The 18801-nt window shown below is 29.8% G+C and overlaps 1 protein-coding gene across 1 annotated transcript; it reads right to left on the reverse strand.

Moving 5' to 3' along the window:
* Positions 1–663: 663 nt before the first annotated feature.
* On the reverse strand, positions 664–2725 carry LOC113404043 (MIF-like protein mif-2). The gene is made up of 3 exons (XM_026644781.2): positions 2527–2725; positions 1251–1426; positions 664–816 (listed from the first exon to the last, which is right to left on the reverse strand). Exons 1-3 carry the CDS (start codon positions 2632–2634, stop codon positions 732–734), a joined length of 369 nt encoding a protein of 122 aa, XP_026500566.1. The 5' UTR covers positions 2635–2725; the 3' UTR covers positions 664–731.
* Between the last annotated feature and the right edge of the window lie 16076 nt (positions 2726–18801).

Genomic DNA, 18801 nt, shown 5'->3' on the forward strand with positions numbered 1-18801 from the left:
GTACCCTTTTTTATTATTGAGTATTCGTACGAAGCAATACTTGTGAATTTATTACATATAATTTGATTTTGTTTCGTATAAATGTGAAATATTAAAAAAAATATAAATGTGAACATAAATTATTTACAAGTAAAATTTTGCGATAACAATTAAAGTTGTTTCATTAAAATTAAATAGTCATTGCTTGTTGGCTAAATTCTTTGATAAGAGACAGTATTTATTAATTACTCACATAAAATAATTGTAATTTTATATCGTACCTTATACGCCAATTTGAAAAGGATTTATGGAATGTCGTGTCGTTCAATGATACTTTATTTGTTTTATACCATCTTTGAACTCGGAAACTACCTTTTGGATGGCTCTTTATATTTCCTTGATCGTGAGGAAAGGTTATGGCGATAACCCTTATTGTTGCGTAAAGCTGATTGAGACGGAAATCAAAAGCTTACTAGAAATTTAACTAACATTTACATTTAAAAATGGTACGGCGGTCTTTTTTAAATTTTATTGAACATAATATATCTTTATTTGCTTGATATTTATACCTTGCACTAGTTTAATTAGATTAAGTAAAAAAAAAAAAAATAGCTTACTTCGCAGTTTTTTCTCATTGCTTATGAGTTTATTGCAGGAGTAGAATATATATAAAATGAAATGAAGTTTGAATTTGCTTATCATATTTTAATAACTTTTAAATGTGGGTGCAAAATATGTTATATGTATAAATATTATTCTTTTTTCAGTAATGTTTCAATCGTTATACCTCCTTTTGCGACATTATAAGTTTCTAGATCGTAGAACGTTAAGAAGAATCTGAAAACCGATACATATAATTAAATAGTGTCCCTATATAAAACTATTGTTAAACTTTAGACTAAAAACTTAAACAACATTACCAAGTGAATGTCATTACGAAACAAAAAGAACAAAACGAGATAAAAAATAAACAAATGACGGTTAAAAGTAAATAGAAAGATATACTTAATATGCTAGTAGCTATTGACAGATTTTCGTACACGATTGTGGCATTAGACGTTTTTCAGTGCCTGCTATCGTTTTCTCTTGTTTCTTTTAAAAATAGAATATTCATATAATATTTATGTATAATAATAATTGTAAAACAAATTATTCTTCTTTTGTTATACTTTGAATTTAGAACGGTTACAATTTTTAAAAGGATCCATCACAGGTATTACGAGTTTTGCTATATGTTTATAAATTATAACCTGTAATAGAGAATGATTTACCTGTTAGGAGGCACACCGAGTTCTTTTTCCATAAACGCAGTTAAAAGTTTAACAATTCGTTTATTGTCTTCTGAACCTAAATTTCCAATCGATTCCAGAGTAGCAATAACACCAGGTAGGGTAGAATTGCCATTTATTATCAATTCACAATCATCTTGTATAACGCAAAGAAACATCTGTAAAACAAGTTAATAATATTGAGTAAATGTTCTGTATTTACGAGTATTACTCGTATATTATTATATTAATAGTAAAAGTAAGTGTTTAAAATTTAATAAATAATATCATTATTATAATAATCATTCATTCGAATAATGATATTATTAGAGATACATATTTTTAAAGAGATTGGTACTTAAAGTAAGCGAAATAGATAAATATTTTTACATTCAGACTGAAGTATGTTTTTTAAAATAATAATAATACTTAGATTTTTAATATGACAAGAAAAACACCGTATTTACAGCTTACAGCTGAGACCGTGTCGAAAAAATAATGGCTAACTCTTGGTTAGATTGAGTTAGCTTATATCTTATATATTAATAGCGTAAGCCGATTTTTGTCCCAGTGACTATGGGACGATAGTTGCTTATAAAAAATCGGTTATGGTCTCATTTTGAGGAGTTCCAACTGTATATGTGCAGAAAAGTAAAGATGATTCTTGATTGCAATTTATTAAATTATTACGATTTAACAAAACTTAATTTTAGAGAACTTTAGTATCTTGGTGAGAGCTACGTTCGACATTCGCCAAACGTCATACTACTTTACAAGTGGCCAACAGGTGGTCACATTTTTTCTCCACGCATTCTCAGCTTTGACGTTCCATCTACTATAAAAAAGAAAATCCTAAAGTCATATTTAATAAAATAATATTAAACTCGGCTGTTACTATAAACAGCTTCACAGTTGGGCGAAGGCCTCCTCTTCTAGTTTATTGCACGCTGCATTAATGTGTGTCTAATACTGAATTCAATCCGACGATTATTTTTATTATGTTGTTCACTGTCAAGGACCACTAAGCACGTCATAACTATGCTCAGATTCGAGTATTTTAGACACTGGTCCATGTTCGCTCCAAAGAGTAACTCCTATTTTTTTAAGGTCTATTGACCGAAACTATCTTGTTATTTATTGTTTTCTACCCTTTACCAATTAAATCAATCAACTTAGACCCAGTACAAATTTGTTATGTTTAAGTTAACTCATTTAATATGTATAGCATGGAAAATATAAATAACTAATTAAAATTATCAAAGATATTTTGCGAACTTACATCAGGGGATTTTCTGACACCTTCAGCAAGAACTGATATTATTTCAGTCCAAAAATCTTTAGGGATATTTGATTTAGGAATATTCGTTATAATTTTTAAGCACGGCATTTTTATTTAAAAATATATTTATGTTTTCAAGCAAGTTAATTTTATACACGACCGACGAGATCCATTTAGAACCTTTATATAATATACTTGTTCTGTTTATTGTAATAATATAATACACTTGTTACATTATCATTTGGATATGATAAGCAAATGAGTTCTATCAATGTTAATTTTATCATCCGACTTTAATTGGAGGAGGTTATCAATTCGGCTCAATTTATAAATAATATTTTTATATGTATATTACGATATTTATTAGCCAATTTTAAGATTAATTAAACTTTTTTTAATTTGAGAAAATACTACCTTAAAAATGAATGAATATCTGGTAAATTGAAGACTCATCACTTCTTTTTCCAACCATTCCTATTTCATATACAAAGGCTTGGCAGTGCGTTCGGAGTTTGTTTTATTGTAAACTTGGCAGACGACTGCGACGGTTTTGTTTGTAAATAATATTATAATCCTCTCGAACTAATATAAATATTTTTAAATTGAAGCAAAGCTAATCTCTTTGATTTATTGTGAACGCAGACTTTAAACGATTAAGTATTGTTAAATATTTAAATAATGTCCTTTTTTAAATATATTGGCTTGTATTTATATCTTAAAAATATGATATAAAAAACTAAACAAAACTAAATTTATTGAAATATATTTATTATTATTTAGTAAGTAAATTGTTGCAAAGTACTTAAATCATTGCAATATCTAATCAGTTATATTTGAAGTCGGTGCCAGTGAATCTAAGGCAATGCAAATCATAGATATAAGCACATACTTTAAATGTAAATAACAATTATGATACTATAATGTACCCATTAAGTCAAGTTTATAGACAAGTCTAATTATGCAGTTATATTTTGCAGTTGGCTTGTACTCCTCCAGACACAGCAATCATTCCATGGTTTGAGTGGATCCTATAATCATTTCCATAGATATCTGAGTCATTTCCAGGACTGTGTGGTATTTCAAAATACGAACTTCTGTATTTTATAAATATAAATTTTAAATATACAGTATTGAACGATGCGGATTTGTTAATTAAAACATTGTTGATACAAATATAATATTTTACTTTAAAATGTTTTACCGCGTCCGTAATAATCATATAATCTCTTGTTTTCGAGATTTATAGAATTTATTCGAATTTATATCTATGACATATATATATATATATATATCTATAGACAAAGGCGCTGTAAGAAATATTAACCATTCCTTACATCAACTATGCGCCACCAATCTTGGGAACTAAAGATGTTCTGTCCCTTGTATAAGATACTAGTTTTCGCTTGGGACTTTGTGTTAGGGAAAGGGCGTTCGTAGGTTTAAGGTATAAAAAGTAGCAAATGCCCTTCCTTGGGGTTCAAGCTTGCTTCATACCAACTTTCATCAAATTTGGTTAACTAAAAAAAAAACAATATATATATGTGTTATTGTTTATTTTAAATATACGTTTATGCGTAAATATTTTTAAAATCCTTTTACCATTTATAGAAAACAATCAGTGTAGCTCATCTGACCTGGTTTCATACAAAGATCCCAGAACGGCCGCCACAGGTTTATTTTTATTATAGCATTGTTTAGAGCGGTGTCATGTAGTTAAGCAAGTCCGGTCTTTGTCAGGATGTTAATAGTTACGTGACCGGTGATCTAGAAAAGAAAACTATGTTATACGTTCCTTTTGACTTGAATATAATTTAATAACTAAACCTAAAGTATTGATTATTGAAAATTAATATAAATAAAAATTAACTTTTTAATTTTTAATAATTAAATAAATAAATTTAAATGTATTTGTATATGTTTATTTTTCATTAAGCAACATTAGTTGTTTTTTGCCGATTTCGCGACAGAATCTTTACTCTGATGGTAACTTTGGTAAATTATCCTTGTAAAATGACGATTCAAAAGTGCCAATTAGAAATATCCTTTATATTTTGATTTTGCTTTTTGATAAATCTCTTTACTTTGCCGACGATCATGGTATTGTAAAAGTTTTAATCGATTTTAGTTTTTAAAAACGTTTTGTAGAAAATTCTATTCTAGGATTATTTATGGATTATTGAATTATAAATAAAAAATTGTACTATGTATAAATATGTGTACAAAATCGAGCCGATATTAAGGTCATAGCAACGAGTTCGTCTAAGCCGATATTTGTAGGTTTAAATCTAGGCAAGCACCATTGAATTTCCATGTAATTAATTTGTGTTTATAATTTATCTCATGTTCGGAGGTGAAGGGAAATATCGTGAAGAATTTTGCTTGTATCTATTATCAATACATTGTGTGTATCCTCTAACCCTCATTGGAGCAGCGTGGTGGATAATCTCTAAACTTGCTACACTACTGGGGACTTTACGTCTGTTACTTTACAATAATAAATCGCAATTAAATCCATTTTTTAAAAATCGACAATACTCATACTCGAAATATGCCTTTCAGAATATTTATTCGACGATGCTCAAAAGACGTTTGTTAAGAAATATTTCCATTTGGGTCACTCATAAAGCTCATTTCCATAACAATCTGTATATGGATAACCAACTTATTTGTGTCGTTAAAAAGTCTTGGTGAACATTAAAACATATTATGTAACATGCAAATACTTTTGTAGAATATTATCAATAATAAAACATCTGTATTTCGTGTAACAGATCTTTACAGAAATATTTTTTTACTATAAGATTGCATTTAATTCCGGATGTGGCGATTTAAAAATCCTTCCAGGTGCATACAACTATTATAATGATTATATTGCTAATATCAATTTATATATATTTTTATAATTACACAGCTAAATATAACTGACTTATTCTTCACGAGATCTACGAAACTAACTAAGTACGAAATTGCGCATAATCGGGAGGTTATGCTTAGAGGAAGCGCGGAAATGGTAAACCTCTCTTAATGATAAATATACCCATACTCGATACCCATAGACACCGGCACTGTTAATCATTAATTTCATAATCAATGCACCATAGTAACATTGGCTCACTTACATCAAAGACAATACATAACTTTCGTTTATCGTTAGAATAATTTCTAAGTAATTATTAGTATTAAAGGTTTAATTACAAAGCTCTCATACATAAAACCTTAGCTCATATTACTACTGTTATCTATTTCTCTGCTATACAGTACTTTATGTTATTGAGCATAAATTATTATTTAATGGATTTTACAGTTCGAAATTGTTATCAACAGATTTACAAGTTTATAAATTTAAAATCGGACCTTGGCACGGTTATTTGAAAACAGTTAACTTCTTCGCATATTTGACCCATAAAATTTAGTTTTAAATATTCTTAAACATACAATTTTATATAGTGCTTATTATTAATTAAAAATATTTGAAAAAATAATTTAAATAAAATAAAATAATGAATTAATTAAAAAAATGAATATTGAATGCAAAATATAATTTAGTAGTAGTAGAAGTAGTAGTTTTTTGTAGTCAAGTAGTGTTTTACGCCTATTACAAGGATCTATAATCCTCGTTTTACATGACAAATAAAAAGCTATCCATGCGGAATCAGTGGCGTAGCTCGGTGGGCAAGGTATGCACCGGGGGCATAGGAAAAGAATCGGGCTCTCATCCCTTCTTTCCTGCCCTCTTTAACTTATATTGCCCTTCAAAATTATAGATAGGAAAAAAAATTGTGAGCAGGGTCGAGGTTCTCTAGTTTCAGAAGCTAGCGTGTTGGCTGACTCGCTCTTTTCAAAGCTTAGGTTAGAGAGCCCTCTGAGCTCAGGGGCCCTGGTGCCCGCACCAACTGGCCCTACGATAGTTAAGTCACTTGCGGAATGTACATTCTACCGCGCACGTAGACAAATTTGAAAAATAACCATCGGCAGCTATCTATACCGATAAATAATAAAATTTATATATCTTGTGTGAAAATCAACGAATTATAAGTTTCTTTATCCTCAATTTAAATAGGTATTATGTGCGAGACTATTTTTTTACACCATAAACTGCCTTATTTCCTATTGTTTTTCGTAATATCGTATTAAATTTATTAATTGATAACGTAAAAAAATAATTATAAGAGTATAAATTTTATTACGAGTTATTAGATAAAATTGTTTATCCAATTAAATTACCATACGGTTTGATTCATTCATCAGATATTACATAGATTGTATCTTAGGAAAGTCCTCAATGGCCATGGCGAATAGATTATGCATTAGTTTATTCGCTATAGCTATTTTTATTCGTTATCGATAATTGTCATCGTTCAAATTACTCCTCTTATGCAATATAATTACCGGATCATCATTGATTACTTAACATGTAATTGATTGCTATTGGAATTGATTGAAGATTGTGTTTTGTTATTATGTTGCGTGTTTTTTTTTTTGGTCGAAATGTCATAAGAAGGTTTTGGACCACTGACAAAAATTTGGAAATTAATAATCAACCCTAAGAACTTATTAGCTGTTCGTCCCGATATCGTTCAGGTAAAGTAAGGATTCTGTGCTTTTTTATGTTAATATATGAATAGTGGCCAAACAATTTATTCGCCCGTACTGTGCTAAAGGGCTAAGACATCGTACAACATCAGCTGGTAATAGAGAAAGATCACACTCTCTCCCCTTAACCAAGTTATTTAATAAAGTTATTATAACTGCAATTCTTAATAGAGGCATGAGTGAGCCACTGTAATTACAGGCATGAAGTACATCATAGTTTCCAAGTTTGGCAAGAGCATGTAAGGGATGATTAATATTTCTTACACCACCATTGTCTAGGTAGAAATTAATACTTACCGTCAGGTAGATCATATGGTTATGGGCCTACCTAGATTAAATTAAAAAAAAATGGTTAAAAAGACTAAAAAATAAATAGTACAAATATAATATTTTACAACGATATAAGTATCTATTGTTCCTGTATAGTTAAACATAGATAATAAACCAAACATTGTAATAATTAAAAAGGTAGTTATTATATACAATAATATATCCTCTATGGAAGTTGGTATGAGTATACACATTCAGTTACAAAACAATTAATAAATGTACAATGACCAGGCTTGATAGCACCATTTTGAAAGAAAAAAATTGTTTATGTGATATTTGGTATAGGGGATAATTTGCTTGCGTTATCTGTGGAGAAAAATGAAGTAACACAAATATTATTTCCACTCGACATAGCATCTACAAGGAAACTGCGGCTATACACGTATATGTTCCAATCTGACACCCAGAATGTATAAATTGCATGAGTAATGAGTATTGTTGCCATGTGCCTTATTCACCACATAGGGATAACTTTCATCAGTTTACAAATTCATTTTCTAGGTGAAGCGAAACCATCTCTGTGTTATTTTTTTCTTTCCGCTATGCACTTATAGGATAAGCTCTTCGAAGTTGTAAAATATATATTTTACTTAGAAAGCTCTCTTTCATCTCTCATCTCTTATAATATGCAAAAGCACGCGTATTGCAGGCAAGCTATAAAATAGTTGTTTTTTTTTTTAAATATATAATTTTAGTTTTGTTCTAACATACACGCACTAGACGCAGTCCTTAGTCGCATGGGGAAGTTTTTTTTTAATTTTTATAATATAGTGTGACTAAACTCTAGCGTTTTTGATCGATATTAAATAAACAGCAGTGACTGTATTTCGTGGTAGATAATAAAAACTAATAAATATTTTGATGGAGACTGTTAGTTGTTTTTATATTTTCTAATCAGGTTCTATAATGTTCTAATAATAATTCATACCAATCCATACCGAAGTTTACCAAAAGGGAAGTCATTTTTATAATAGGTTTCAGGTTGATAAGTTTTAAGAGCTGTTGTAAATTGCTTGCCTTTGTAGGAGTTATCGGATGGATAACTTTTACAGAGGCTTACGTTATAGGCTATGCACTTGGAATAATGAGCCTTTCAAATGGTAAAAGATTATTTTAAACAAAACAACTATATTTTTAATGTTGGAAAAGAGTAACTATTTAATTTCCTTCCGGTTCTTCTTGGTAGAATCTATATTCCGAACGGATAGAAGCTTAACTTAATTTTTTTTTTTTAAATTACGATTCAAAAGAGAAACCTACATGGATATAGTATATGATTTTCATTTAGATTTTAAATAGGTGCTATGGTTTCTCAGTTTATTTTCCGCATAAATACAAAGTCACGAAATTCACGCTCTCCTTATAATAATGATAATACATAAATTATCGTTGAGACCGTAAAGCTATACTACGTATGGGGTAAAATTATTATTTTTTCTTAACTATCTGTTAATAATTAAAATAAAAACACTAACTAATTGATTATTACTCGCTTATAAAAACTCTATGTGACGATGATTTAATTTTAAATAGTTTATTTGACCTTTGTTTTAAAGTATCAGCTAGAAAGTACCGGACGTTTATATAATATGATTTAATTAATTCATATGTTAAAAAAAGCGGCCAAGTGCGAGTCGGACTGGCCCATGAAGGGTTCCGTAGCAGCAAGTAATATGGTTTATGTTTATAAAATACAATTTTTTATTTTAATATTTGAGTTGATTGGATGAAAGGTAAATTGGGGTTTAAGATTTATGACGTATTAAAAAAAAAACTACTTACCACATCTCGTTCAAACCTATTTTCGGTGGAAGTTTGCATGGTAATACACATCATATATTTTTTTTAGTTTTATCATTCTCTTATTTTAGAAGGTATAGAGGGACTCACATTTACCACTTTTGAAGTATCTCTCGCGCAAACTATTTAGCTTAGAAAAATATTATATTAGAAACCTCAAGATCATTTTTGAAGACCTATCCAGAAACACATGTATGTATGGGTTTGATGAAAAACATTTTTTTGAGTTTCAGTTCTAAGTATGGGGACCCCCAAATTTTTTTTTTTCTAGTCTTGTGTGAAAATATTAATGCGGCTCACATAATACATCTATTTATTAAGTTTTAGCAGTATAGTTCTTATGGTATCGGAAAAAAGTGGATCTGAGATACGGACGGACAGACAGACAGACATGATGAATCTATAAGGGCTCCTTTTTTGCTATTTGGCTACGGAACCCTAAAAACAGAATACAGTTTAAATACCATTATTTTTGTTGAACAATCATCTTTCTTTTAATTTGTTTCTGCGACTTATATAACCATAAGATATTTTTACGTGCCTGGAGTTATGACATAATGAACGCAAATAACTCAAATTACGGCCTTGTTTTAAGTTGTGCGTATTTTTAATGGCCAGAAATATTCTTTTTATTTGATAACAATGTAAATGTTGACGTAATTTAGTTTTGGTTGGCGGGAAAATGTTACGTAAGTACTACTACTATGCGATCTAAATAAAAATAAGAATGCCAATGACCTCGACCTGTCAACTGACATTTGAAAAGTACGGTTTGCAAAAACAATACCTTGCACACATTATTATTTTTTATATAATTTTTTTTTTGTTTTATACTGTCAGTTCATTTTGAGAAAAGTTGAATTATTAGTTTTGTTTTATCAGTAGTCTCTAGAATACTTTAGGCGCCTATATAAATCGACGTTCTATTTTTATTATAAAAGTAACAGCGATGGTGATAATGATTGCTCTGAGAATAATGTAGATAAAAAGAAAATTATATAGATACAACTATAAACTTTTTCGACGTCTATGGATATTTAATAAAAATATATTTACCAGCTCATAATTAAAATATTGGTTTTGCTTATCCTACCGAAACCGTTTATCAATTGAAAGCTTTGACATCACAATTTGCCAAAAGTTCGTTTCTTATTTATATCGTTTATTACTATGTACGTACGTAGTCTTATCTCTCACAGCGCAATATCAAAGTAACACATTTTATATTTAATACAACATACTATTCATCAAAATTAATTCTTTAATAAAAAATATATTATATACCTTTAAATAAAAACGTAACTTTATAAATTTATGTAGGTAATGGTGTAATAAATACATAGCCATTGTTTAATTTTAATAATTTGAGATCTTCCTTATTTGGATATCCATATATTAAAGTTATATTAGCATATGAACTGACTTGTTATTATAAAATGATGTCTGTACTATTTTCATGGTCAAAACAGCACTTGTATTAATATTTTAATTATTATATTAATTAAGACGATAAAATTTAAATATAATTAAATATTTACTTCATACGAGTATATAAAATATAATGATAAAATAATATTCTAAAAAACATAAAACAACATTACCAGCAATTTAAATTTAGTCAGCTGTTATTCACGTGACCTGAATTATCATATCATTAATCATATGCAATCAAGGAAGAGATTTAAATATCATACACGAAAACTATTTAAGTCATCATTCATAAGTGAGTTTTATTATGAAAGCAATACCTACTTAAATAAATGAAAGAGTTAAATGGCTTACACATCGAAGGCATGAACAAAATAAGTCATTCGTGAACTTCGTTAAATTCAACAATTAATAAGAATTAAAAATAATATTGTAGTTAGCGAAACTTACGCCGTTCGGTATAACCGAATCGTGGTTGTAATTTGTTCTACAATACTTTGTATTTACTGGGTGACTGAGTCAATATAATTACAGGGACATCTTAGAGTCTGTGATAGACGATTCATAGATTACTTAATACATGGTTTATGTCAATTGAATGGTATTCTTAGAATAGCATTCGGTTGACCCATTTGCAAGACAGTTTTCCGATTGTAATAAAAACATTTTTAAACAAAAACTTTTGTTAAGTGAAATAATAAATATTTTAAATTTTATCTGGCTTAAGATATATGTATATAAAATGAAAGTATAGATAGAAAGAAAGATATGTATGTAAAGATACATGTTAAAAGAAGTAGGTCAATCTAAATTGTTTATAATGTTTACAGTTGTAATAAAAAAAAAACTTAATTTCTGTCCTGTTTTTCGATACAGTTTAAGTTCAATATAAGTAGATGCATTAAAAATCCAATCTGAAAAACAATTGTTCTTCAGTCTCAGGCAACAATACAAACAATAATAATATTATACAGAATAACGACACGTTTATTGGAATCTTAAAAGAATATCAATCATCGTAAAAGAATAATTACTTAAAATACATATACATATATTGCGGGTTCCAACCCGGGCAAGCTGAATTTTCTTAAGCTAAATCATTGTTTATTATTCATCTTGTGCTTGTAGGTTACGGCAAAAATCGCGAGAAAAGCGGCATATTATGTCAGATGAAAATCTTCTCCAAGAATATTCACCAACTATTATTTGAGCAGTAGGTTGTCTTAAGGTGGGAAGACCTTAGCTCAGCAGTGAGATATTTACAAGCTGCTACTCTATTTTACTATTAAACTTAAAACATAGTAATTAGTTGGATAGAGATACAAAACAATACTATGTGCAATACAACGGCTGCAAATGATCCTCATTCATACAGTGCCGTCGTTGCGCAATCAACTTTCTTCGTAAATGTTATAGTTCGAGACCCGGATCACGCTTTAAGATGTCACATTATTTCGACGATTTTTTTTTTAACTTAACTTTTCGTCACTATTTTTGTATTAATGGTTATGTTTATACTTTCGTGAAGTAGTCATTACGTAAGGAGTAAAATATTGTTGTGTTGTATGGGTTTTTGAGTAGTGTTTGAATATATTTTTTTGTCATTATATAAGTAGCCGCGATGTACTTGTACCGAGAGGCAGTTTACGTACAAAATACTCGTAGCTATGAAGTAGTGCGAGTGTGGCACGCGACGACGAGTGATACATCCTCCCTTTGAGAGCGCTCGGCGCTGTATGTCAATTTCGGTGTCGCGTTTCAATGTTGATTGGTGATTTTGAAAAATATATATATATTCGTAATATAATCATTGTTGTCATCACTAATCAATGACTTAAACTTTATAATTGAATAAGTAAATATTCGGTTATTGAAGTAGTTTTGTAGAAATAACATGAAGTTTGAAGCTTAATATTGTGCTTTTTAATATTAGTTTAATATTTAGCTTGGTTTTCATTCCTTATTTTCTCAAAAGTATTATCAATACATTCTAAAGAAGGTAATCTGCTTGTTTATGTAGTGTTTACAAAAATAACTTGTAATTCATTTTTATGGATAAAACAGCTTTTTTATTTACACTGTAATGTAGAAAACATACATTGTTAACAAATAATTTGTTAAATATCACATTAACACATTTACATTAAAAGCTTGTAAATTTCCCACTGCTAGGCTAAGGCCTCCTCTCCCTTCGAGGAGAAGGATTTGTAGCATATTCCACTACGCTACTCCAATGCGGGTTGATGGATACACATGTGGCATAATTTCGTTGAAATTAGACACATACAATTTCCTCACGATGTTTTTCTTCATCGCCGGGCACGAGATGAATTATAAACAGAAATTGATCACATGAAAATTCAGTGGTGCTTGCCTGATTTTGATCGGTAAAAAATAATGATTTTTTAATATAAATCCGTATGATCATAGATATTTCGATATTAAATCCATGAAATTTAATGACATGCGAACAGAAAGTGTGTACATTTGTTTAGTTTTATTTATTTTACCGCAGCGAAGCCGGGTTTTAATTTAGCGATTAATAAAATGCTGCATATTATAATAATAAAAATTGTGGAATGCGTCACATCGAATTTATTTCATGCTTACATTATTATTGGCAGATTAATTATGTCGTTAATGTATAATCCCGTCTTTTATATAATGCGACCCGAATGTGTTTTGTATGTATTTCATAAGCTTCGATTGATCGTCTACACGGAATCTTGTTACAAGATTTGTGCCAGTGATTGTGAGTGTTTGCATGTTTGTAAACAAAACGTCATTACACATACGACCATTCCATCACGTGCATTTCTTTACGTAAGCAGATCGTTTGAATATGTTGACTAGATTTCAAGATACAGTTCACGACTCTGATGTGGACGCATAATAAATTTCTGCTCGCTCCGCTAATACAAATATTTTTTTTTTGGAACAGTGACTCTTATTGTATATCGTATCTATATATTATTAGTTCGCCACTAACCTCTATTTTGCACTAAATTAATATTGATAAAACTTGTTTTTTTTTTTTTTTTCTTTTAATATATAATTTAAATGATTTAAATCAGGCAAGTTGCAAATAACATGCAAAAAGATAAAGTTGAATAAGTTAAAATGTTGTTTAATAAAATTACCTCTGTAAAGCAGGTGTACAGTTATTCATAGATTTATCTCTGCTTGGCATTAACATTTTTACATTCGAAAGAAGAAGCCAGTACTCATTGTGTTTATATTACTATTAGTAAATGCGATCCGAACAACCGAGTGGCGTAGATATGAAAGTGATTTAGTGTCATATAGAGGTCATTTTTTAATTATTTTTTTTTGTCATAGGTTGGCGGTCGAATGGGCCACCTGATGTTATGATGTGACTACCGCCCATAGACAATGGCGCTGTAAGAAATATTAACCATTATTACTTTGCCAATGCGCCAACAACCTTGGGAGCTAAGATGTTATGTCCCTTGTGCCTTGTACCATTTTTTATATATGTGCCAACATCCATGATGATCCGTCTCACGGTGTCGAAGTCTATTAATCTAAAATAAACACAAACATCCATTTATTTAAAGTTTCGATAATTTTGTTGAAATTAAAAATATTTATTTTCGTTGTAGTTTGTAATAACCGGTTTAAAGTCAATAATTTTGTGCAATCATCTTGTCTTATTTCTCTCGCATTCATCGGATGTTCAATGAAAGATATCCGACCGTTAATTATTGCCCGAAATGGTTTTCACAGATTAAATAAAAGTAGCGTTTAAAGTCAATTACAATCATTCATTGGGCATATTATAATCTTTTCCGTGGGTCGCAATTCGACAAATATAAAGATGTAATTAAACGTAAGAATTTTTTGTTAAACAGACTTATGTTTAACTTGCTATTGTAAAGGTAAATAATGACTGAGCTATAATTAATCCAGTCATTAGTTACATTCCTATATTCACGTAACATCTCAACAACGGTCAAAGGTGGAAGGTGAAAATTTCATATCATGACGTATAATTGTGATATCCCAAAGAAACAATGTTTATACTTTTTCAAGATGGCAGAGAAAGCTCACAGGAAGTCTTGGTCACATTATCTATAAAGCAGTCTTCTCGGTTCCCATGCTGCGTATATGTTTTGTAATATTTTTCGACGTAATGACTGCACATCAATGTTCCATTATCAATGGAATTCGTAGTAATACTTTAAATCCTTTGTTTAAAGATAGTTTATGAGCCGGCGAGTGACAGGCCAGTTTTTGTTACGAGTCTATTAAAATAACAGCGTTATTCTATAAGAACTCATTTCGTATCGCGTTTCGGTTCCACGACTTTATTAATGATATTATAAATAAATATTCATAAAATGAGTATTTGCCTAATTATACACGAAGAATGTTGATATGCAAAAAATATGTTGTGTAATATGAACTTAACTTTTAAATAAGAAAATAACGCTAATTAAAACGGAAAATTCAAAAATAACGGCAAAAAGAATTAAAAAAATGTCGAAGGGTTTTGGAAATTCTCAATTGCCTAACTAATTCAATACGTTTTTTTTTTGATTACGAGATAAATCAAATGCAAACATATCTTTCCGTACGTGTTGACCTTTTCTACTTGCGCTGATTTACTTTCGATACCATGTATGTATATTGTAATATGAAATACGTTTATCGGACATCTGACAGTTCAGACAGACATACATCATCTCGATGTTAAGCAAAACACGGAAATTATATGCAGTGCAATTACGGAAAATTGTGAAGGCATTGTTAGACAGCAAAGCAGTGCCACAATCCGTAACAATAGAATTATCACGCTAACACGTATGTGATGATACACTTCAAAATCATTATAACACTTACCTAGAAGATTTTTAGAACAGTCAAAACGTTGTTTTTTGTAGGTTTTAAGTATGATTATATATATTGTTACTAGCGACTCGCCCCGGTTTCGCACGGGTGCACTGCTCATACTAAATATACTATAGTATATTATATAACGTTCATAGTATTTGAGTCATTAGACAATACAGGCCACTATGTCCCTGCGTTTTAAATGGTTATTGTGGGTTACCCCTAAGAGATATATCATCGCAGACTTTTTTGTAGACCTTTTTAAGGCGTATAATACTGTAGTACATTATTTTGATCTTGGATTGATCGTGGGTTCAGTCAGTCCCAAAAATATGTGTTTATTTACGACATCACATTAGAAATCTCCTAAAATTATCAGTGTCTCTCTACTATATTTTGCATGTATTATACATATAAACCTTCTTCTTGAATCACTCTATCTATTAAAAAAAAACCGCATCGAAATTCGTTCTGTAATTTTAAAGATCCAATCATTCACAGACAGACAGCAGTAAGCGACATTGTTTTATACTATGTAACGATAATGATTATATACTCGGTGACAGTTTGTGTTTACGTAAACAGAAACTTTTTTAATTTAGTATGGAAAGGAAGTCGTACCAGTATATCTTATGACTCTGTAGAGTTGGTAATGTTAAAAATTAATAATAATGCCAATTCGCCTAAACAAAGATATTATAATTATGCTGAAGTATTTTAAGTTTTAAATAGTATTGTTAGAATAGGTTTTGTGTAGCTAGAATATACAGCAATCATCTAAATAAGTTGAGAAATAACACAAAAAAAAATTACAACCCCCTAAATGTCCCACAGTTCTTTAAGACTTCCTCTCCCTTTATAAGGTTTGAAGCTTATTCGACCACGCTGCTCCAATGCAGGTTCGTTTATGCAATGGAATTTATGCATTTTTATTGAAGTAAGACAAATGCAGATTTCTTCGCGATATTTTCCTTCACCACCAAGCAAAGATATGTTAAAAATACAAATCATTGCACAAATCAAGCTTTTCTGGATTTATACCCGCAATCATCGGTTAAGAAGCATGCATTCAAACTACTGTACTGTTTCGATTCTTTACATTTTAATATCATACATTTATTTATACCATACAAATTTTTTTTGTAAATACAAATTACTACAATTTCTTTATTTTATTTATTGCAAAAGTGAGCAAACGGTTCACCCGATGGTAAGTAGGACATGGACACTATAACTTAGGGGGAGTTGCTGATGCGTTGCAGGCATTGAAGGAACTGTTAACCTCGAAGTTTCAAAACTCCTATAGGATAGCAGTCCGCTAAAATCTATGGATAACGATCATTCTAAATCTTAAACATCGTCGGAAGGATTGTTCGTGACCAAGTAGGTAATTATTTTGGAAAATATTTTAAATAATAAGTAGTTATGTTTTTCTTTCAAACCGGCTGTCCTGTGTTGTCAACAGATTGTTGACACATGCAGATTACTTTGATCGAATAAGTATTTGTTTATTATTTTTGAAGAGTGTCTTCTTTATCTTATTTCGTCCACGGCGGCTAATCTTAAGCACTAATTAACTGCGCTGGGTATTAAAGAGCAAAAACTGGTTGTCTCTATAATATACCACACTTGCTATTCGAAATAACTACAGTGAGGTCGGATTCGGCACGGCACGGGTTCCTTTTTCTTCTGTCCACTTCCTAGCTCCAGGCTATCACTGAAAGTTTCGTGTCTCATTAAAGACTCATTAAAATATGTATTAATGTAAAATCGTAAGACAAGTAGAGATCAAACAACAAGAGCGCTATGGAAGTCTGCGGGGATACATATTATCTTTATAAAAAGACACAGACTTAACTCACATAAAATGTTAAATTTAGAAATTTCCGCTATTGATATTGGAATTAAACTTCTTAAATTAAAGCAATTTAAATAAATGTTATATGAAAAAGTGCACTGGTTATAAAAGTATTCCGTAAAATAATCACTAGAAATATCTGTTTATAGTTTGATGAAGTGTAGACATCGTTGTAAACAACATAGATATGTACATGATGATAATGATGATAATAATGAATATAATGATGAACGTTAATTATGCACGCAAATTATACAATCATTTGACTATTCAGTTAGTTAATAGGATATAGAATTCTTCACTCACGATGGCGCTTATCTCTACATAAATATAAAATTATACTAATAAAATCATACATATATAATTTATTTGTAACGACGAACGACGACATTATAGAAACTTATTTGGAACGCTGGTTATAGAATAGTTTTGGAATTGACAGCTATATTTTACTTTGTGGTTAAGCAGCCGCAGCAGTTATAAATACGATTTTTGTGATGCAGAAGAGGTATTCATGCTATTTTTAACTTGGAAATTTTCTCTCTCTCAATTAAATAAATGTAAGGAAATAAAAATATTGGCCGACACTCCTCAACATATAATTGGTAATGTTATTTATGTTCGTTAAAACATAAACGAATGTTCGAGAAATTGTAATGCTTGCTCTATTTTTACACATTTTTTTGCTCCTATTACCCGACTATACAGGGTTAGTTAATCTTTTCAAGGACGATGTTCAATTGTTTTTCTATTGTTAGGTTAAAAAAAACCGTCAAGAAATGTTCGTGTGTTAAACGTTATAAAATTAACGACTATATATCATAGCACGCGCTGGGAATAAAAAGATCGCCTCCAGGCTTTTTCAAAAATAAATAATCTGATTTTGTAACAATCTTGTTACAAAGATAAACTATTTATATTAAACAAAAAAAAACCGACTGAGTTTCTTTGGCCGGCTCTTCTTATGTTTGAGATGTTTATTTCTGAACCGGAAGAAAGTATAATGCTTTTATGTTGAATAAAGTATTTGAATTTTGAGTCTTTTAGAATATATAATAGAGTTTATATCAAATTATGGTGAAATATATAACATCAAAAGTAGATACGAAAAGAGACGTTGAGTATAAAGATCCTAAACAAATGAAAAAAAAAAATGCTCATATTATTTATATATTATAAATAAAATTATAAGAAACATTATTATATATGTGTACGTTAAAAAAATATGAATAATCGTAGTAACTGTAGTTCAAACCACTACCTGTTTCATTGATTGACTCTATTAAAAATGGTATGTTTTGTACTTTCAATCATATTTTATAAATATAATTGCCTCTTTTGTTTATTAATTTATTCCAATTTAGTTTCGATGACTTCTTCAGCAAATAGAAAATCATATAAAAAAAAACAAG

This window comes from Vanessa tameamea, chromosome Z (genome assembly GCF_037043105.1).
Source record: "Vanessa tameamea isolate UH-Manoa-2023 chromosome Z, ilVanTame1 primary haplotype, whole genome shotgun sequence".
NCBI classification, from domain to species: Eukaryota; Metazoa; Arthropoda; class Insecta; order Lepidoptera; family Nymphalidae; genus Vanessa; species Vanessa tameamea.

What these genes read in the sequence shown, in the direction of transcription:
- LOC113404043 (XM_026644781.2), bottom strand. Translation starts at nt 2,634, where the DNA reads ATGCCGTGCTTAAAAATTATAACGAATATTCCTAAATCAAATATCCCT. An exon ending in GTGTCAGAAAATCCCCTGAT is followed by an intron (nt 1,427 to 2,526) that starts GTAAGTTCGCAA and finishes CTTGTTTTACAG; the next exon opens with ATGTTTCTTTGCGTTATACA. An exon ending in CTCGGTGTGCCTCCTAACAG is followed by an intron (nt 817 to 1,250) that starts GTAAATCATTCT and finishes ATCGGTTTTCAG; the next exon opens with ATTCTTCTTAACGTTCTACG.